Source organism: Pseudorasbora parva, chromosome 15, assembly GCF_024679245.1.
Source record: "Pseudorasbora parva isolate DD20220531a chromosome 15, ASM2467924v1, whole genome shotgun sequence".
In the NCBI taxonomy this organism is placed as follows: Eukaryota; Metazoa; Chordata; class Actinopteri; order Cypriniformes; family Gobionidae; genus Pseudorasbora; species Pseudorasbora parva.
This window is the reverse complement of record NC_090186.1, coordinates 21,858,893-21,883,048: the sequence shown is the minus strand read 5'-3', so window position 1 is coordinate 21,883,048 and position 24,156 is coordinate 21,858,893. Positions and strand designations below refer to the sequence as shown.

The 24,156-nt window shown below is 35.5% G+C and overlaps 1 protein-coding gene across 16 annotated transcripts in view; it reads right to left on the bottom strand.

Moving 5' to 3' along the window:
- nrxn3b (neurexin 3b) overlaps window positions 1-24,156 on the bottom strand; it is a 442,510-nt gene that overhangs the window by 91,494 nt on the left and 326,860 nt on the right. For all 16 annotated transcript variants that reach the window (XM_067417365.1, XM_067417366.1, XM_067417364.1 and 13 more), the window contains one exon: window positions 12,383-12,564. In XM_067417365.1, coding sequence (XP_067273466.1) covers window positions 12,383-12,564 — 182 coding nt within the window. The remainder of the gene's footprint in view (window positions 1-12,382; window positions 12,565-24,156) is intronic.

Here is a 24,156-nt window from a genome sequence, read left to right as displayed (position 1 = left end):
TAACAAGACGATAACTAAATTAAAACTAGTGTTGGATGACAAAAACTATGATGAAAATCTACTGTCATTTTCGTCAACGAATAAAAACGAGACAAAAATGTTAGGGAGGGATGATTAGGGAAGAGATCCAGGCAGAACTGTGTAAAAGATGCGCACATTTGAACTGTAACGTGCAGATCTAACCGTGGGGAAACCACGGGGGGGAAACGCGGCACTATTGAGCTTCTATAGGCTAACACATCTCCAGTACACAACTTCAGAGTGGTTCAATCAATGAATAGCGCACATTTATGCCAGGTTATTGTTTATGAACTAATGCTGATGAATAATGACAATACTTAATTTACGATGTTTATATATTAATATGTTTTAGACGGTTGTAACAATGAATGTTTTATCTCCCTCATCTGAACTTGAATGAGCATCCTGCAACTGCAATAGAAAGGCACAGGCATTTCAAAATAAGAGTCATTGTGTATTTAGGCATTTAATTAGTGTGCTTGGGCCACGCTACAAAATCCCAAGAAGAATGCATCTCACAGCTATGGTGAATCCCTCTATGTACAATAATGTAGGAGAAAGTTAATGAAGGTCTGAGCAGCGCATATTCAGTTCCTTTGACTACAGATTGCTGGACCTTCAGAGCAACAAAGAGCTTTATGACTGTCACATCACATTACGTTTTATTGTTTTTGTTTGTTTTGTTGTGAACTTGAATGTCATCATCTCTGACGAAAAGAAAGAGAAACTAGGAACTTGACGGCAGGTTATTTTGCTTAAGTTTTAAAATGACTGAAGATATAAGTTATTGTTACATTATGTTTGGTAATAAATATTTTAAATTTGACAATTTAGTGTGGTACATTGTGAATAAAGGTCAGATATTATATTACGTAAAAAGTCTAGTCTAAAAATGGCATAGCAACCTGTGCTTAAAAAAAGAAGAAGAGAGAATCGAATAGAATTGAATTGAACCGAACCGTGACCTTCAAATCGAAAATTTAATCGAATTGAGAATTTGGAGAATCGTGACACCCTGAGTAAGTAACGTCCAATAAAGGTTTGTTTAAAGCAAACAAATAATAGCATTATATGATATTCCATGACATAATCTAAAGTGAGAACTGTTTATGGTTAATTAGTTAACAAAGCACTATATAACTCTTTGTATATGAGCTAATTAAACAATAATAATTAATTAATTACATTGATAATGAATGAAAAACTCACTATTTGTATATGTATTAAATACAGTTTATAATTTATTAATTAGCAAATTATTTGTAATACACCCATCCCTAATTGAATACATTACTTCTTTACTGTAATAAGTTATATGTTGCAATACACTAGAAACTATGCATTTTTCCCCCTTCAAATATCTTTCAATATCATTCAGATGGTACACTCACTACAAATGGACTGCATTTATATAACACTTTTAACAGACCCTATGGCCATCCAAAGCGCTTTACATTTTGCCTCACATTCACCCATTCATACACCGACGGCGATGTCAGCCATTTAAGGCGCCATCCAGCTCATTGGGAGCAGCTGGGGTTAGGTGTCTTGCTCATGGAGACCTCGACACTTGGTCAGGTGGAACCGGGGATTGAACCACCAACCTTTCAGTTTGTAGACAACCTACATGAACCACTGAGCCACTGCCGCCCTATGATTTCATATTTTAAATGATTTCAGTTTTTTTTTTCCACGTGCATATGATATTCCAGGGTGGATTTCTTTATGGCAGTACATCGCAATATGTCACACCAACCACACCACAAGGCATATCATCAGTATGGACTTATCATGGCAGAGGCTAAGAGACCATGGAGAACGAAAGTCATCTAACAGTCCTGTCTCAGCATGCAAATAAATATATCTCATGGCATGTAAGCTTTGAAAGTTTGCAATCTCTGCTAGCTTGTAATTCTATACTGTCCAATGTATTTTTTGTGCAGTTTGACTTATTGTGTGGCCAACATTTGATTACACGGGCCCTGTTTACATTGGGTATTAAGATTTTGGTCGATCGGATCACAGATGAGGGAGACAAATACCCGTTTATACCTGCTGTTGGTCTCTTTTGTCCACTTACGACCACTTCTGTCTTGATTTCTGCCATGGGTGGGTAAATGTATATTTTTTTCAGACCTTTCGATCTAATGGATAAAATAAGATAAACTTCTGAATGCACCCACAGACGACAGAAAAACATACGGAGAGCATCAGTTTTCGTTTCTGTTCACTCACTTAACTGCAGGGAGCAAAACATCAGAAATTTCTGATTTACTGACCGTCATGTTGTTCCATATGTGTATGCTGTTGTGTTGTTTATTTGTTAATTATTGGATTTGATTAATAAAAACACAGGAAAACATTACATTTAATGAATCTTTAAATTATTTGAATACACATTTAAATGATTGTAAATTTAATTTAATAATGTTATACAATCATTATAATCAGTTATATAATTCTATTTTACTCACTGAATTGTCACATAAATTGTCCAAGTACAATGAAACAATGACACAAATGGCCACATCCTTCAGTTCAGTGATCTTTAAATAAAAGCTGTGCTATGGATATGAATAAATTGGATATGAATAAATAAAAAGATGATACTTCCTGGCAGAACAAACGCATACGCTTTAATTATAGTATAGCTGTTCTATTCAAAGCATTTACTTTAAAAAACTATCTTACTTTTCTTCTGTGATCTACGGTTAGATCACCAGTAATTTCCATTTTTTTGACCTTTCTTTTCAATATCCAGATTTAAAAAGCTTCTCTGTGTTAACCAATGTCCAGATTTAAAAAGCTTCTCTGTGTTACTCATTTGACATGTGTTAGGAACAAAAAACTAATTATTCAAAATATGAAATCATAGTTCAGAGAGACAATGTAGACAAAAACATGTCTGACATACACATTGATTATCTGCTTAGGACATTAATATTTAAATGATAAAATGTAAAATGCACAGTGTACTGTGGAGAATGAAAGATGACATTCTGAATGTTACAGCAGAGAGAGTTTGTTATGTTTACAATATTGAGAAGATAAGAACAAATTGAAGATAAGGATAAAATTAAAAGGACAAACTTTTTGATAATGTTTTCAAATGAATTCCAAAGCATTTCTGCTTTGCCTGTTTTCTCTGCTTCGTTTAGTTGGAAAGACAAAACTTCTTGCTGTTCTAGACAGCAGGTGCTTAATCCTAAATGAATACATTCAGTGGGAGTCCATCGCTCTCCCTGCTGACAATATGGCTTTTTTTTCTCTTCTTCCAAAAGATTTATTTTTACACTGTTGAGGTTTATCACATGAACGGGCTATGTGAAACTTTCTTTGTGATGGTTGAGAGCAGTGTTGGATGTAATGGATCACAAAGTAGTACTGCAAATAGTTATCTGAATACATTTTAGTTAACACCCAGAACGTTAATACAGATAACTATGACGATAATTATAGTGCCCATGCAGAGTAGCAGACTTTAAATGCAGAATGGATTTGGATTGGCTATCAATGTTTTTATCATTCATCAGCTGGAATTAAAATATAATAACCTTTGATACTGAAATGTAATTGATAAGTGGGTGAGAGTCAGTTATATTTCATATATAACTTTATATTTTGATATTGAATTATTAAAAGCCACTCAGCTTGTTTTGAAAAGATGGATGAAATAATAATGTAAAATGAAATGAGCAGAAAAATACACCCAATACTGAAATGCTTCAAGGTATTTTTCTTTCCCTCTCTGCATACACTATCTTACTTCCGTTTTGACTCTTGCCCTCCCATACACACATATCTGCAAACACAGTCACAGAACACCACACTGATATCTCAACACTGAGCTATGAACAAGAAACAAGCAGAAGAAAAACATGCTGATCCATGATAGAAAAGATGTCAAAGACTAAAAACAAGACTGTTGTGTTTCCTTTTTTAACTTAATCCATGAAATATACATCAAGGAGGAAAGCTGTGGACACAGCCATGGGAAAACAGCAGATTTTTCCTTTCTTGCTCTCCTTTCTCACTTTACTATTAATTCTGAGTGCTTTTATTGATTTCTGCAGCCGTCAGAGCTCTAGGATAAGATTGACAGGCCACATTTCTCCTCACCACTCGCACATGATGTTTGGAGTGTCAGATTGTGGGTTCTGGAATTCCCATGATACACTTGCAACGAGCTTCAGGTCTCAAGGAGTTGTCAAACATCTTTTGTTTATGTAATTTTGTATAGCTCTTGCTTAGCTCAACATCATTTTGTTATCAAGCTGTTAAAAGATATATGGACATATTTAAGATTAATGTTTTGTATACGGTTTCAGTAATTATAACAATTACAATATTTTACCATAACAATAGCAATTGTAACCATAGTTCTCTCTTTTTCTGTAATTTTGCTACAGCAAAAATCTTACCATATATTGTACAGTCAAAAATTATCATATGCATCATATTTAACTTTAGTGAAAAAAAAATATATATATATTTTAAATGTTTTAAAAAAGTATTTTACAGAGAAAAACAGTAAAAGGACATTCTCAGAAGACCCTGTGTGTCATCACATATGATTATATTATATTGATATAGCTTTGCTTCTTATTTTTGCTCGAGCCCCTGCCCTTTTTTAAATTTCATCTAAAGTGCACCTCTCAACAACCATCAATAATATTGTGGCCAATACAACATAATTAGAATTATAATATAACAACATGTACAAAACATTCAAAAGTCAGAAAACTACAGTTGATCTTTTACGTATCTTCTATATTTTTATTTTTGTTGTAATTAATCTACTCATTGTAAAAGTAAAATACAATAAGTTTGTATCTATTATCCCATATATATGAATATGTATATAACTGCCTGCTTACAACAGTGGTCAGGAACCTATAGGCAACCGAGCCATATGGGTCAATCAGTGAATGCCTATGGCTCAATGGCTCGATGGCAGGAAAAAAACAAGCCAAACAATCACAATTTTTAAACCTTTTTCATCTTTAATCAAGGCCATTATTTGAAGTGTAGGCTGTCAAGAAGGAGGCAAAAGAGGCAGTCTCTCCTCAAAAAACTGGATGAGAATATATAATATTACAAAAATCATGCTTTTGTGATCATGCATTGCACACTCCATCTCAGTCACATACCTGAAGCTCATTCATTATGCAGCTAATTATGCGTTCCTTTGTTCTGTCAGGTGTGATACCCAGCAATATTCATGATAGTTCACACCTCTCCCCATATGGCCTTTGTAAAGAAAAAAATGTCTTACAAAATTTAAACCAATGTATTATTTTACGTGAATTAGCAGGCTCAATGATTCTCACATCAATTTGAAGCAAAAACTTGAGGCAACCACACCCATTAGTCAAAAGTCTTGTGGACAAATATATATTGTGTGTTTTGAGGCCTTAATTTTGAAATAAATTTTGTTTTCAGAAATGATACACAAATATTAATCTGTAAAAAAAACAAACAAAAAAAAAACAAGCATGTACACACATGTTGCTCACATATTATGGTAGCCGCCCAGTTTGTGCGTGCAAATACACATTTGCCATTAATGTGTTTATAAGCAACTGAAAAAAGCACAAATGTCAGATCATGTCAAAACTTCTAAAGGGCCCCAAAACAGCTCAGACTCTGCAGGGTTATGGAAAAAAGCCAATTTTAGTGGCTCTGAAGATTGGTATACTAACATTATATCGCTTATAATGGCATACAGAAAACATATATGCATCAACATCCCATCGTGTAATGATATCCTGTCCTAGTGTTTTATTTGCAGTGCATTTCTGTCAACCATGACTGCCAGTTTTAGATTTATCAGAATATTTCTGACAGCATACCATTAATGCAAAAAGTTACTACTGAAAAAAATCACTATATTATTGTGGTATCAGATTTTCAGCATTAACTTGGGTAACAAGTCTATATCGAAAAATGGTAGCACTTTAGTTTAGGGTCCAATTATCACAATTAACCAAATGTTCATAATATTAATTACTGCGTATTAATAGCAATAATATAGGTATTTTGTAGGTGTTAGGAATGTAGAATATGGTCATGCAGAATAAGTCATTAATATGTGCTTTATAATTACTAATAAACAGCTGATATCATAGTATGCATGATGATAAGCAACTAGTTAATAGTGATAATTGGAAAGCCCTTACTCGAAAGTGTTACCAAAAAAAAAAAAAAAAAAAAAAACAACATAAAAAAAAAAAAAAAACATACTAATCAGTAGTGGTAACTACTGATTAGTACTGTGATCTAAATCGATATTGTCAAGCCAGGTGCAAGGAAAACATTGCTGTGACTATTTAATAGTCACAGCAATGTAGACTATTTAATATTTAATAGTGCAATCTCCAGGAAGAACAAAACACAGTGCTTTCTAATTGTATTTTTTTTTCTCAATCCATTAACCAATGAACAATAACAGTTGTGGGCAAAGGACACCATTTGAATGACAGCTCTGCTTTCATTTCGCTCCACTCACATACACTACGGTCTGGAACGCAACAAACACACACAGATCACAGTACTTTTGGTAAATCAGATTAGAGATACATTTTGCTTCAAGTTTTAATGGATTTTACTGTAGAGAAAAGTTCTTTAGAACAGAATAAAATAGTTTATTTAAAACACAATATGTATTGTGTATAGTTCCCCCAAAATCAGGGCCGTGCACAGAGGGGTGGCCGGTGGCTAGAGCCCTCATTTAAGGCTGTTGTACACACTGGTCATGTGTTATTGCACGTTATGAGTGTTACAGTTTTACTAAGTACACAGCGATTTGTATTTTGTAGCATGTTACTTGCCTTTGTCTTGGAAGGCGTCCAACATGTCACAGCGATATACAGTCGCTGGAGAAAATCTTGATGCATTATGTCCAATGGTTTTACAGTTGTGATTGTTTCCTTTTGCGTTGAGTGTCATTCTTACATACAGCACCTTTAAGGTCACTGTGCACTCTGGTCGTGTGCCATTGCACATTATTAGTGATAAACCTGATGATTGTGTCAAAGCAGCTTGTACATGGCAACAAGTGCATGAGCTTTCATGTTGAACACAGAGACTGGAGCTTTCAACGTTGCTGCTATAGCTTCAGATAGGAAAATGAAAAGCAGAGAACAATACAGCCATTCATTTCGACAAAAACAATGAGAGAGTGTATTTGTGTATATCAGTGTATAGTTAGGTTTGCAGCCACTGAGTTTTAATAATATTCATAGATACGGCCTACGTGACAAGGTTTTGTATGTTTGGCAACAGGGGACTGCCTATGCACATGGCCGAAACCCTGAATTTTGAATATTTTTTTTATTTTTTTCATTATTGGGAGGTTATTGTAACGTGCCACGACCATAGAAACATCAAAGATTTCCAAAATATTTCTATGGTAAAAAATAAAATAAAAAAATTGCTGCAAGCTCAAACAATAGCAAACAACTACTAGTAGTTTTCAGCTAGCTTCTTTTACAGCATTCACCCTTAAGCATCCCAATATCACCCTCCAACACATGATAGGACCTGGGCCTCGTACCCAACAGTAATGGCAGCTATAGTGTGCGTCAAAACCACTCTATTCTAAAATAAAACAGATAAAATAATGAAATCAGACATCTGATAATATTCCTGTTTACAGAAACTGTTAAATTGACTTGGAATTTAAACTCTTTCAACGCCTCATTAGCCAAGCAATGGAACAACTCATTAAGATGTGATTTTCCTCTGGGTTTTGCCAATGAAAAAGGAGGGAATGTGAGTAAATTAAAATTCTGACTCTAACAATAAACAACACCATCTTCACTTTGTTTAGGAAGAATATTGATTGAGTAATTAGACAGAAAAATATGGGAAACACAAAATATGGGAGGAATTAAGGTCACATACTGACTGCAGCTAAATATGTCTGTCATTCTTCTTGTCTTATTTCTGTACGCAGTCATTTATCACATTTCACAAATTAATTTCATCACCCCCACAAAAAACAAATTCACATTAAATCTGCAAGTGCAAATTTTGATAGCATCTGTCTCGCATCACTATAGTTGCTCCCACCAGCCCTGCAGTCTCGGGGCTTTTTATCAATGTGTGTATTTTGTTTACAAGAAGCAGTTAACAGAGCATAAACAAAAACACACTTTTAATATATGAAAAATTGCTGCATGATAATACATAACTGGTTGTTAACGTTACTTTGGTGTAAAATAATGCCCAACCACATTGTTTGTTTAAAGCTACACCAACAATTTGTAACTTGATTTAAGATACAGTATATTCTCAACTTATTAAGTCAACAGGTAAAATGTTCATTTCAATGCTCCACTCGTGAGATGTTTGGTTAGAGGAATTAGCTGACAAAAAAAGCTTTCTTTGTTGATTCCCATGATGTCCCACTTCTTCTCAGTCTAAAGCCAGTAAGTTAATTTGCACTGAAGCCTCACAGTGGGATGTTGTTAATCTTTAGAGTGTGTTTGTGTGTCTAGATGTGTGTATAGCCTCATAGTGCACATAGGCTCATAGTTCAGGTCTAATCAGAATCCCTTCTGACTGAATTGATGGGATATTGAGTGTTATCTTTCCTGCTGAGCGTTGTTGAGTGGGATTTGAAGATGTTATTAGGCAGTTCTTCATCATTTGAGTTGGAAAACAGTATGAGCTACAATAACCTGATTATAATTTCCACTTGGATTAACTTAGAATCGATCTCAAGACTCAAAACAAACAACATACACTTCACAAACAAGCAGGTGTAGAGGGTCACGCTATCTTTCAACACAGTGGTCGGTCGGGATCCAAATATATCTATCTTCATATAGTGTTGTGGACAATAGGTAAACAACAATGATAATGTGTTTGCAAAGCTACTTTGAAATAAACTAGAGTAATGAACAACTTTCCAAGATGAAGATACTGCCAAAATGCTTTTCTTATTTAGTATTTTCATCTTGTTTCAAGTCTAAAAAAAAAAAAAAAAAAAAAAACTTAAATTAAGTTAATTTTAATAGATAAGTAAAATGACATAAGATATTCTGCAGAAAATAAGAAAGAAAGAAAAATCTTATGTAATTTAATTATCTATTAAAAGCATCTTGATTTAAAAAAAAAATGTTTAGATATATGGACTGGAAACAAGACAAAAATACTAAGTAAGAAAAGCTTATAATTTGATTAATTACTTCCAAATGCATACATTAAACTCCATTACCCTATAATCATGAATTTAAGATAAATAGGCTTAGCAACTTTTAAAAGGAAAGAGAAAATTTGGAGGAAAAAAGATTTCAACTCAAACTACACTACAGGTTATGTTTTAGTATGGTGTTGGGGCACCATTTGACGCTTAGTTCTCAAACCGGTTGAGAACCACTGCTTTAGCAGATGTCTTACTAATTCAACAACATCATCTCAACTCGAATCACACCATAAGGGCCTTCCATTCACAGGAGATCAAAAACATGTCTCTTATCTTAGTGACTTACATTCTCTCTCACTTCCTCTCAATACTGAGATGCCTTGGTTGCTGTTTAATGGAACAGATGGTGTGCGAGCACATTACCTCTCCACAGAGACGTTAAGGAGAAAAAGACTTTCAATCTGTTGAAGTCTGGCATTCTTTCAGATATTATCACCATTTTCTTGCATCAGCAGAATCCCCTACCAACACTTCTGTGGATTCCAGCAATTGGACATTACCGCCTGACTTTCTTTCCTTTGAGGTCACAATGATAAACCAAAAGCAGCATCTTATTTTAAAGAATGTATCTAATTATAATTCACCAGAAGAGTGAACATGGCCACAGACAGCATTCATGTAATGTTGGTCTGTGTATCTAAATTGATAAACCGGATCATTGTATAAAAGTAACATCTTCAATCAAAGATGTGTAGTTTAAATCTGTTAAAGAGCATTTTGCAGGTTAGAGACTCCAGTGAGTCATTGTATAGAAAAATAATGTAGGACCTAGATTTTCTATGCTAATAAGGCTTTTTGAGTCATTTTTGTGAGAAAATTTTACTTCCGCATCTAAAAATGCCTAAACCGGAAGTGACATAATGAGAGGGAGTGCGGTGAATTTCAACGATACGAAAACAATGGACCCCACTGACAGTTTGGGTGCTGAGGAAATTATAAATGTTTATTAATACTCATATGGCAGACCCCAGCCATACAATTATGGCACTCAATAAGGGACAGGCCAGAATTAGACAGAACAACGATTTAAGGAGATGAATTGAGTTGTTGTGTGAGAAGAAATAGTGGAAAACAGAGCAGGTGAGAGGCCAGTTAGATTATGACATAACGCTATAGCATATGAACACTGAGCTCAGATTACAATACTTTACAGATAATTATCATGTATCAGGCAATCGCAAAGCTTTTATTGGTCATCTAGGAGTATTGATACCAATAACAAAAAACTAATAATACGTTTTGACCAACTTGCATAATTCACACTCGTTAATATTTGTCCACACTAAATGATTGGTGTACGTTACACGATGCGTTTTTTGCTGTGCACAATGCACAAACCAATCATATCCAATCAAAACCGATCATATAGCCAATATAGTGCTTTGGAGGCATTGCCACCTCTCATGGGACTTTCCCCCATTCATACAAACACTCAATATTTAGTTTGTGTTTTGTTTAGTATTGTCTTTATAATTGTTTTTAATTTAAATATTATTATTCAATAAATAGTATTTTATATAATAAATATGCCGTATTTGATATTGAGAGGGTCTGTCGGTGATTGCAACAGCCGACTTCAGTGACAGTTACATTATTAAACCACTAGAACCACAAAGATACTGTGGTCACTTACTTTAAGAGTTACTGGTTACAAGGAAGTTGTTTCAGCGCATCACTCTTTTAAAATGACAAAGACAATTTAGATATCACTTTCCGTGATTTAGCAGACATTCCATCAAATGTTTTAATGGATATACTATTATGGACATTGACCTGAAGAATTAATGCTATATTAGATGCAGATAATACACTCGTTTAGTCAATTTCTCTCTCAAAATACCATAATACTCTACTCTAGATAATACAATAAGCTTCAATGAAGCAACTCAACGTTCCTTCATTAATAGTTCTAAACTGACATTTTAGAATTAGTAAAGGAGGCTTGGGCCTAACTGTCAAACTGTCAATTTGAGATCTGAATCCACGGTGGAAGGAAGTAGTTCTTCACAAGAGATTTTCATAAGACACTCTGTTGTTGTTTCAGATTTTTTTTACACACTTGTGTTGTATTAAAGTTCCCATTCTTCGCGTGTTTTCAAAGCTTTGATTATGTTTACAGTGTGCATTATAACATGACTTCATGTTTCGTATGTAAAAAAACACAGTATTTTTCACACAATTTACTTATCTGTACAGTGCTGTTTTCTCTGTCTTAAAAACGGCCTGGTGATTTCCTTGTTCTATGAAGTCCCTCCTTCCGAAATACGTAATGAGTTCTTATTGGGCCAGCGCTTCCCGTGTTGTGATTGGACAGCAGCTTAGCGCACTTTGCCCGGAAAGGTCCCGCCTCTTACCATAACGGGGAGATACAAGCGCTGAATGCGCGCTCTTCTCCACGTGGGAGAGCAACAACACCACACCCCTTTTTTTGCGTGTTCTTGTGGGCAGAGGGTTAGTCAACAAACGGTTCTAGTGACGTCATTATATCCCTGCACTTCCTGCTGTAGTCCAAACCGGCCGTTCGCTGTAGGCTTTGAAAGGGAACTTCTGTTAAATAAAATATCTTGCTTAGCATTGAACTTTGAGCTTTATAATTGTACAGGTATTATTTATGCTCTAACAGCAACATTACACACTAACTAAAGTTTGAAAGATGGAATCGCGAAGAACGGGACTTTTAACACAATATCACACTAGTAGCCATGTGATATGGCTGTATATCAGCACGCTTTGATTACCTATGGCCGAATCACAGCTGTGCAGATATACAGCCATATTGCACTGCTAATCAATGTGACATTGCTCATATACATTCTAATGTAGATATGTGTAATAGACTTCTAATGACACACTTTGTCATATCTATTCAGTGTATTCATCTGCCACAAGAATACATTTTTCTTTTAAATATCTTAATTTGAGAGCTCTTAAAAAACTTTGCATCAGCTAATTAATTGGCTTGTCATGTGATAAATTAAGTATTTTATTAGATTGCCTCAGTTTATGTAATGATTGAATTAGGATATTATGATGCATTGCAATATACTTGTTTAATAGTGTGTATAATGTAGTGCTGCAGTTGTCATAGTCAGGTAAAGGCCACTCTGCCACCTATAATAACTGTTAAATATTATGTGAGACTTGACTTACAATATGGAGCATGATGTAGTCTCCCAATCTGGGGGCACTGTCAATGCGGACCAGAATCCCATCCTTAATAGTGGTGCTGAAGCCCACCGCCAGTCTATCGGTTCGAGTGCTGGGTCTCTCGTTATTGGGCCATGTGTATGTGATAAGTCCTCCACCCTTTCCAAAGATGTACGTTGCTCCAGCTGCAGGGAGGAATAGAGAAATACAGTGTGAGTGGTCAGCAGATTCATTTACAATGTAACATCCAGCTGTTACTGATGGGATGTCAAAAGTACCAATATCAGTCTTTAAGCAGTATCGTTGGTACAAAATTCCAACTCAACTCAGTACTAAAAGGTAGCAGACAGCAAAAGCTTATGAACAGCTTAAGATAATGCATTACAAGCTAGAGCGTCTGTCTTGGCAAAGTATTAATGCAAATACAGTCAGTTTGTCTTCAGCAAATTTAAACATATGGGACATAAAATTGAATGTGTCAAAATATCAGATAAGTGCATTAGATCTTACTTAATGCACTCTAAAATCTATTACGTTGTTAATATTTATCGAAGAACAGTATTGACAAGGCAAATAAATCCACTTGCTGCTCTTGGCTGGATCATTTTAGTAGCTTTACTACAACTAAACATGCAGAATAAGTAAGGCCTTATGAGAAAGTGCAACTAATTTGAATTACAAGTTTTTTTTCAGTCAGTCAACAAAAACATTAAATCCAATATTGATGTATCTAATACTATGAAATGTGAGAATAGTTGGTTTTATTTTACATTAATACTTTATTTCTACATATTCAATGTTGTATACAGCTATTCACTGTTGTATGTTTGTTCTGTAGGTTTTATTTGTCTTATTTCTTGTAATTTGCTAGAATAATGTATTCAGGATTATAAGGATTCAGGGAAATCTTAATACAGAATTTAGTATTCCAGAACTATTATTGATTTTATAAGACAAATAAATAAATAAATCCATAGCTTCATATGTAACATGGTGGATTGAAACAACTCTCTAGTGCATGATTCAGATGACACACTGGCCTAGGATCAAACACTTGTTATATAATTTTGGTTCATGCAGAATTTATTAGAAGTTCGTCTGAGATTACCTTGAAACATCCAACAAACACATATATTATTATGTTTTAGAGACCTAATTTTCATGGAAACTATAAGACCTTGGCTTGAGTGTCCAGTGCTTGAGCTGAGCTCTGGGATCAATGCTTGGCCTTTAAGCCTCTTAAATAGGACTCTATAGTGGGAAAAGCTTAAAGTTGGCCAAAAAAATAAAAAATAAAAGACTTACAATCCTCATCCATTAAATATGAACCTGCAACTAGAGAACAAAAGCAGGCAGAGATATAGAATCAAACAACCTTTTCCAAGTGTAATTTGACAAACACAAAAGGGCAAAGAACATAAGCTGGACGTTGGCACTTCAAGAAGTAGGATCATTATGCTTTCATAACACACCCATAGCAAAAGATAAAACGAGTGGCAAAACTCCAAAAAGTTCCTTTGAATCACAGTAATTACCTCTCTCAAATCAGAACCATTTACTAATGTCTGGACAAGCATGTAATCATTTAAGTCCAGGTCTCTGAGGTCTAAAACTATTAAAACATCAGAATCTTTTGTAATTTATTCCAGTCAGGGCTGGATTTATGCCATATGTCATTTATGCCGAATTTATTGGCATTCTAGGCTAGCCTAGAAATCTAGATGCACTCTAGCAGCAGCAAATCTAATATGCCGCGAGTCTCGTCTAGCAACTCTCAATACACTTCTGAGCTGTAAAAGCCAAACTCTGGTCGAGCCAATCACATTGTGTACAGGGTTGGTTGGCGGGGCTTAACATAATGACAGCAAAGTTGCGCTTGCGTGCTACTAGTAAACGCAGAAGCTGGCGAACGGTGGCCTTTCGAATCAGCTTTGCCTGCGACTCTGGAAGACTTGGAGTTAAGCTTTTCTGTGAGAAAAGAACAAAGAACAGCACTGAAGTCATTCTTAAAAGGGAAGATGTGTTCGGAGTTTTGCCAACCAGATACGGCGAAAGTTAAAACTTCACATGTTTACTAGCTTCAACTAGCTCGGTTTCATGTTGCTCTGGTTGGTTGTAGCGCTATCCAGAGGGAGTTTGAAAGACAACCCTTTATCTGCCCCTCGGACTGAGCCCTATCAATGGTGAGTTTCCAAACCAAACATCTTGATGTGGGTCTGGCTTGTCAGGCTAATTCTAGGCATGTGCCTATGCTCGAACGTCTGTGCCTTTAGCCAATGAAAAGTATTAAAAAGAGCTTGTGACTGAACCTTGTATCTCCATTTGATTCTCAAACTGTCAGTCAAGCCTCTTAATGCCACTGGCCTCTATCGTAAATGAAGGCCCACCCACAGTTTGGACCATCTCTGCTGGTTTGCAATGCAAGGGTACAATGAATAAGTACAGTGCTGGTTTAAAACCTTGTAAATGAATACAAGCATTTGTGATTTTGGTAGAATATTAATCACCTTTTTTTCATATAGCTCTTTTTACAATGCCAATTTTTTCAAAGCAGCTTCACAGTGTTAACAGGAAAATAATGCTCTTGTGAAAACGGTGATGTCATCCAGCTAATTTAAATTTTCATAGAGTGTCAATGTGGGCAGATCAGCAATATAGCTGAAAATTAAGTGTCTGACCACATGTCTGACCATATATAAAGCCACAAAATCTACTTTGACCACACAGTGTTTAACTAACTAACTAACTAACTAACTAACTAACTAACTAACTAACTAACTAACTAACTAACTAACTAACTAAAAAAAATCCTGAAAAGTACCAGGTTTGGACATATCAGGTTTCCACCCAACAGCAACTATATATAGTATGTAGTAAAAACACAGAATTGTTGACAGAACAACACAGACTAGTTGACGTTTGCCTTTTTCTTTTTTTTGTGTGCAGATTTATTAAAAAAAGAAAAACTGAAATATCAGGTTGAAATGAAATATCATTGTCCTAAGTATTCAGACCCTTTGCTGTGACACTTTATTTATTTAAATCAGGTGCTTTCAAATTCTTCTGATCATCCTTGAGATGGTTCTACACCTTCATTTGCGTCCAGCTTTGATTATACTGATTGCACTTGATTAGGAAAGCCACACACCTGTCTATATAAGAATCAAAATTCTTTTATATATTTGTGTGATGTTCTTTATTTCAAACGTGGCTTTAAAATGGTATGAGAAAACGTTTTACAAATGTTTATCCACCACATTACCTTTTATTTAAACCTAAATAAGAAAGCCATTGCCAGTTTGTCTGTCAGTTAACAGGCAGTTTTGGCCGCTTTATTAAAAGTTGTAGCTGTGTTCAGTATAAACGAAAATAAAAATAGTTTTACCCTCCTGCTGACTAGTGTCGTGCCCCTCCCAACCCATTAACCCTTGTATGGTGTTCGGGTCTGTTGGACCCGTTTTCATTTTTTATTGAAAGAAAAATGATACGATTAATTATTTGTTCAAACTGACCAACAAAGATCTAACAAAGGCTGATCTAACAAAGGTAAAGAGAAAATATTAACCATATATGCTGTTCATATTGCTTGTATTTGGGATGAAGTAAACATCTTAGATTGAGTTGTATTAAAAACCCAAAAATGCAGCGGGTCCACCAGACCCACGAACACTGGCTGAGTAACAAAAATATGAACACCACACAAGGGTTAATGCACACAGAAGATTAGACTATAGAACGATTCAACAATTCTAATTCAAATGTGTATTGCATTGTCGGGGACACCCCTAATATATAAATAAATAAATATATATATATATATATATATATATATATATATATATATATATATATATATATATATATATATATATATATATATATATATATATATATATATATATATATATATATATATATATATATATATATATATTTAACTATGACAGTATTAATGGATGTAAGGATTGCTTTTATTGCTAAGACAAAAGCCGAGATCCAACACCCTATCATTAAAAACTATAAAACTCAATAATCTGGAATCTGGAGAAAAGATCACCGCCCTCCCTAACACTTCTCCCCCTCTCCCTCCTCCCCTCCCTTCCCCCCATTTCAAGTCACGGAACGTGTAATACCACAGATGATGTATCTTGTGAGTCATTAATACAGTGCTACACAAAGCATTGCTGTGTTTACATATACTACTGCAGTCTATATATGCATTAATACAAAGGTAGGATGAAAAGAAAATGGCATCAAAACAAAAGAGTCAGTTCCCTTCAGAGATCCATTCATACAAATGCCTAAATTTTGGAAAGTCTTAAAATGCTGCCTCAGTAGGCATCTCACTAGGTTTTTGAACAAAGCAATTGAGATCAAAGAAAGCAATTGAGGTATGAACATGTCTGTGTAGTTTTTTTGGTCACTGTGCAGAAGGTGGTGCCGCAGGTGCATTAGCAGTTTTATTGCCATCGCTGGCATTTTCTCCACCATTCGTTTGTTATTAAGACTGTAACATCTCATTTGCACATCTGGGCTTGAGGGCCCAGCTGGTTCATACTCCTTAAGGGGAAGAGACATCATGCCAAGCGGATGGGGTTGAGTCCCAGGAGACAGAGAGACATATGGGAGTGAGATGAAAGAGAATGCATCGCATACATATACGACTTGCACTGGGTCAACATACCTTGTCCCGAACTAATATGTCTTTGCTAGGTCAACACTCTATTTTATTAGATAAATTACAAGCTTTAGGCACAGAGTAAAATCCTGACCCATGGGGGAAATAAACCACAGGATCTCACTAAGAATTCTTCAATGTCTCCAGTCGTAGTTCTCGTGAGGATGGACTTAGATCTGAGCTCAATCTTCAGGGAGTTGTCCACATATACCATGTCTTCTCAGTGATGGGGGATGCCATGAAATACTGCACCCACACGGCACCCCAGGGAGCCAATTATCCCACTCAGTGGATTTGCTAAATAACAAGAGAAACCATTCAGTCTATACAACACTACGTTTCTAATGGACCCTGCACGAGTAGGCTTAGCGAATGCCTGACACACTAAAAAAAAAAGCTATTTACCAAATTTAATCGCGTCAGGGCTTTAAGCGATTGCACGCGTCCATTTAAATGCTGCCGAATTGGCAGGTAGGCTGAGAGTTACTTGCAGCGTTGATAGAGAGAGGGAGTGTTTTGCATTTAGGCATTGGTGTTAAGAAAAAGGCTAAAAGTAGTGAGATTATAATTATGCCACAAATGGACTGCTTTTAATGAATACTGAAAGCTTTTGAAAGTCTGCTGTTTTATGTATGAATTCATTATGGGCAAATTGCATCTTCTGGAGCAATACGTACCACAGTTTCTGTCTCCTTAATGGAATTTCAGGCCGGTGAAAACTTCATTAAAAAACTTCATTACAGAAATGCGCTGATAAAGGGTGATGTGTGGCAAACATTTTCAATTGAATATACTAACACACAACAATAAAGTGTGTGTACAATGTGTTTGATGCATAAATGTAACTAAGAGCATGTTGTTAACAAACATGATGGACTAAATATTGCTTTCACTGGGTGCTGCATCTATGCTTTTTAGCATTTCCATGATTCAGTTAACAGGACTTTCGTTACAGTCTTAACCAAATACACACTGTAGGATTTCTGCTAATTTTTTTCCATCTGATACAAAATTAGTACATTGTTAACTGTTTAATTTTTTTGTAAGGCAGCCACTTCTTGAATTTCTACAAAATGTTAGTGAAGAACCAGTAGTAACAGAGCAAATAATGACATGCTGCACCCCAATTCGCCTACTTATACTACGTCCTAAAAGTATGTACTCTTTTTGTGAAGAAAAAGTACTTTTGAGTGTGTAGCAAAAAAGTATGAAAGCTTCGGGACATATTACTTCGTCATCTTTAACGGACTCTTTCGCTTAGTTACGTGCATCCCATCAATGTTTAACTGCCCTTCCAATCATCGTCAGATTCGTCACAGTTAAACACAACTGCACAATGTCGCCATGAAGAGTGCATATGCATAACGTAGCAAGCCTTGCTTCAGGAAGAAATTGTACTTCTGCCAGTGTAGCTGGTCTCTTGGCTCATATCCCAGTATGCCCAACTAGCAATTTGACAGTTTAATCTCTGTGAATGCATGACACGGAGGCAGAAAATCATCCCTCTCATTATGAAGGCACACATGTAAACAACACATGGAAGCACAGCTTTATTAGCACACAAATTGGTTACATGTTTGGATTATGTGGCTGTCCCTGAAATCCTTGCCCAATTACCCAAGATCCAAAGTTAGAGTTTCTGCTGTCTTAAAAGATGCCACACACACACACACACACACACACACACACACACACACACACACACACACACACACACACACACACACACACACACACACACACACACACACAAACACACACACACACACACACACACACACACACACACACACACACAGCGCTATCTGTGATTTTTAGATTCTAAAGTGGTGTCTCATGCATTCTGTCAGAGGTACAGAAAATCTGTTCCACAATGTTCAGCACAGAGCAACAAACAGGAAAATATAAGAGTACAAGAAAACAGAGCAAACACACTCTGTCTCCAAAACACTGATGTATTTCCGCCTTGTCCAGTATCAAGATCCAGACAATGGTTGTCAGGCTCTGGGCACAAATGCTGCAATCTGGAGCCAAGGTGTTAGAGCAGTTCATGAGAAGAGTTTTCCAATTAAAATGTGTAGGTCTTTCAAAAACTGACCTTCTTGTAATCACTCTTTGTAATCGTGTAATCACAGTTCTTGCAATCGTGTGGCCAATTAACAAACAAGCCAATTGAAATCAGAAAAAAAGAAAGAAAAAACACAGTGGTCAGTAAAGTGAGGTGAGGTTTTCTAAAACAACTATGCTACGTTTTATAATATATGCTCTAGTTATATTTGTTGTTAAACAGATTGCAGATAAAAGCCTGTGAAACTATCAACAGACCCAAAACAACACAAAAATACCATAATAGGATTGCAAAGATTTAGGAAACAGGCTAAATTCTCCAAAAAAAGCAACAACAACGCTACAGCTATTTAATCCCTTAAAGGGATAGTTCACCCAAAAATGAAAATGTGATATTTATCTGCTTACCCCCAGGGCATCCGAGATGTAGGTGTGTTTGTTTCTTCAGTAGAACACAAATTAAGATTTTTAACTCCAACCGTTGCTCGTATAATGCATATCAATACGGTCTAATTCAAACCACATTTTTATCAGTTGTCATTGTATCTTAAATTAAGTTTAAATTATGTTTTTATCCCTCTAATCAACATTGGTATGGGCAAATATGCATGCTTTATCCAAATGTACTGCACAGCCAGTTATTCTACTTTGAAATGTGTGTTCCGTATCAGAATGTCTATTTTCCAACCACTGCCAATTTACCCAATAGTATTTAAACATCCAGTGTTGCCAGTTGATGGAAAACACAGCACATTGCGAGTCTGAGGGGGGAAACTCTCACAAATATTTTGAATTTTGACTGCAGTATCCATTTCAACCACTAGCTATCAATATTGATAACTGCACCTTCAATTATGCTCAATTATGAATATTGGAATCAATTAACTCATTTAAATCAGTAAAGGGATTCCTTCATATTTGAACGAATAAATATATTTAAAATTAACATTATAATTTAATATTATTTTATTATTTTTATTGTTAATCACTTATAAGGTTACATTTTATTTCAGTTAAGATTCTGACAGAAAGCATCTTACTAGGTTTTTGGAACAGAGCAATTGACAGTTAACTCCCAACTAGTTCAATCAAAGGAGAGAGAACCTCAGAGCATTTCAAGAACAGCTTGATTTTCTATCAGCCCAACAAAAAGAGGATGTTCTGTGTCTTTGTGTGTGTGTGTGTGTGTGTGTGTGTGTGTGTGTGTGTGTGTGTGTGTGTGTGTGTGTGTGTGTGTGTGAACGAGAGAGTGAGAGCTCCATGAAGGCCTCCTGCTTGCCTACACCAAATCTGCAGCAGCATGAAGGTTTGTTGAAAGACTTATTTAAAGTCAGACCAGCCAAAGTGCACCCCAATTCATCACACACACACACACACACACACACACACACACACACACACACACACACACACACACACACACACACACACACACACACACACACACACACACACACACACACACACATCTCATTCTACCTCGACCACAGCTCTGACACACACTTTGTTCTTGGTGCACAGATGGATGGAGAGCTACTGTTGTCCCTGCTTTATGTCAGTTCTCAGAATTCATCCTCATAAGGGTTCATGTGATAGTGTGGCTGTTTTGGAAATATTAAATATGTATGAGCACAGATCCACATGAAAAAATAAAAAAAAAAATAAAACAAAATATAATGTTTACGACCGGAGATCAATCTTTTCAATGAGAGTTGCTGCTTTCTGGCGACATGTCCTGGTTCATGCAATATAAAGGCTATATTTCTTATGCAAAATGTAATTTCTTATTTTGTCCATTTGATGATGGGGTAAAATATGACCTTTCGTAAGATCAATTATCAGTAAAGAAAGAGTTATATAGAAATAATATATAGCTAAATATCAAGGTTTACTTTAATATCAAGGGGGGGGGGACTATTTACAAACAACATATAATTGTAAATCTAAAGTTATTCTAGAGTTCCATCAGAAACATCCTCATATTGCCCAAACATAGATTCATAAGTACTATGGACCTTACAACATTGCAGTAGAAGTGTGTTGGTGCATTAGAATACGTGGTGACCCTTAGAGACAGAGGACGCACCATTAGAAAGAATAACCCATCCAAAGATGGCTGCAAGTGAAGTCTCATTCATAATTCAGTCATCTCGAGGGAGACACTGCTGCCTGCTTGGCATTCCGATGCCTTCCAGCACTGAACAGACTGTGTGCTTGAGAGAACCAGGTACAGCAGGCTGGTATAAAGAAATAACTTCATTATGTATGTGTCATTTGAATATATAATTGTATATGATAAATACAGGTAACAGGAAAACAGATATGTAAAAATCAAACTATTAAAAGTGACACAAGAGTTGTTTACATATGGAACTTGATTGTTGAAACTTTATGACTACAGTGGCATACTATCTACTATTTATTAAAACCAGTATGCAGCATGTATACTATGTGCAGCATGTGAATTTTCTGTAAATAAAGAATAACTGCAGAGAACACAGCTAAAGCTCACTGTATCCCACAATCCAATAGTCTCCCGAAGAACAATTAACCAGAAGCAATATTAACCATATCCTCAAATGCATCTTTACTTTCAAGATAATAACATCACTCAGTAAATCAAACAGGCAAAATCATGCACAGTCTAAAGCACCACTGTTTGAATCAACTATTGTTGTATACATAGTATAAATTGCACAAAAGTTACATTAGCAATAAGGCCAGTTTACACCAAGGATGATAACTATAACGATAAAGAACAAAGAACAGCAGAGAATAGCAGAGTTCACTCCCCAACTATGACTAATGACCTAGAGAGAAACAATATGGTTGGAATTAAATCCAGAACCTGAAAGAACGCGTTGTTTTTCCAGCTGATGAATGATAAAAACACTGACAGCTAATCAGAATCCATTCTGCTTTAAAGAGCTCAAGCATGTAAAGTCTAGGCACATCAAATGTGGATTCTAATACAGTTATCATGACTATAGGGCTTGAAAGTTTTTTTTTTTTTTTTTTTTTTTTTTGCTCACCATAAACTGTGGCTAGTGGTTTTTCCAAAGTTGTTAGCCCATTATTTTTCACTGGCCACAATTTGCTGGAATAAGTAATTTTTTTTTGTGTAAAACACAATATTTTTGACACCACTACATTGCACATAGTTTATTATATCAGATGCCTTTCTAAAAGACTACAATTGAAGCATGTACAGTATATATTATATATAAAATTCAACCCGCCAACGAAGCTAGTAGGAGTAACTGTATTACACAGCAATGCTGAAATCCATTGGCATTTGGTTGTTAATAAAAAATAAAAATATAACAGCAGGATGTAGCAAATATAGGAACTTCACTGTTATCATGGAAATCTGCCATCAATGAATCCACTCTTTACCGGATTATATTTACTGGCTTCTAGCTCAAGACCACCATCTCTACATTAAGTACAATCACAGTGTAATAAATATACAGCTCTTTTTACTTTTATTTATCTTCATTATTTTCTTCACAGGAGATAGATTACCTTTTCGATCTTACATAATTGTGTGGCTCTGTTAGCACTGTCTGTCATGCTAGGACAACGTTTGCTCAGCCTTGCTGATGCTGTCAGGATATTTACAGCTAATGAAACATTGCTAATATATGTAGTGAGAAAATCTGAGGGTTACCAAACAAACCTGAGTGGCATTTCAAAACCAAGGCGGCCTTCACAGCAGAAAATAATTTTCTTAATTGAAAAAGGTAAACTTGTTTTTTTTTTTTTTTTTTTTTTTTTGACTAACCAGTTGAAAAACCAGTTCAGCAATGAATTGCTGAGGATTTTAAGGTATGAAAATAAAAGCTACTAATATCTACATTTACATTTACATTTATGAATTTAGCAGACACTTTTATCCAAAGCAACTTCAACTGATCAATGTTTTTATTTAGTACACACACAACAAATTATTTGGGAGAAATTTCTCAGAAAATGTTGATAAACCAAATATAAAAATACAATCGCATTACATACCAACTGCTTAAATTGGTTTTGAGCATAACTGAGCCATAGTGGGAACACATTTTGACATCAAAGCATGCTGGTACGATTTGTCACTCTCCAGACGCGAGTCTGGAGAAGCAGCCGTTTATTTATTTATTCTCAGTGTTGAGAAATGTAGCCTGCATGTGTTATGTTATTGTATTTATAATAACTAAAGCACCTAATTATGTTACAAATGTATTTTGTCCGAAAACTAGTGTGCTACTTTGAGATTCTTTGGAATGAAAAGTGCATTATAAATAAAATCAATTATTATTATTAAAAAGTACAGTTGTTTCAGTGGTGCGCAAGCTCTCTCTCACAAACACAAATGCGAGCAACCAGAGAGAGAGAAGATAGTTGTAAAATGAAAATTGACACACACACACACCCTTTTTCTGCAGGATTTAGTATAATATTTGGATATTGGAAATAATTCATTAAGTATTTTAAATAAATCACATAAAATTGTTCCTATATTTTACTGTTTTTATAGTTGAACAGTGACTAGTTGCCTCATATTATTTTTAATATATTTTTTTAAATGACTATCAAATTAGTTATAGCACTCATCCTTAAAGGGGTGATGAATTGATAAATCAACTTTCTCTTGAGCTTTGATATATAAAAGGTCATTGTAATACAAGTATATCCTTCAAGTTTCAGAGCTGAAAACTTCCTTGTTAGTCAAAGAAAAGCTTTCATAGATACCAGGCTCTGCAAACAGTCCTGTGCTTTATACTGACGTCAGTGCACAACGAAACATCGCCTATACAGTGTGTCTAATCCAATAGCCCCGCCCACCGACTCATGGAGGGCTGGTGTGAGCTAGCCAACAACAATAAGCATGCCAAAGAAGATAGCAAGATATTGCGCTATTCCTGGCTGTGGAAGAACACAGTCGAAGAACAAGTTTCCTTCGAATCCTTATAGTAGGAATGTGTGGTTGAACTTTTATTTTTAATGAAGTTCCAGGCAACGTTGGGAAGACATGTTCACTACATTTCAC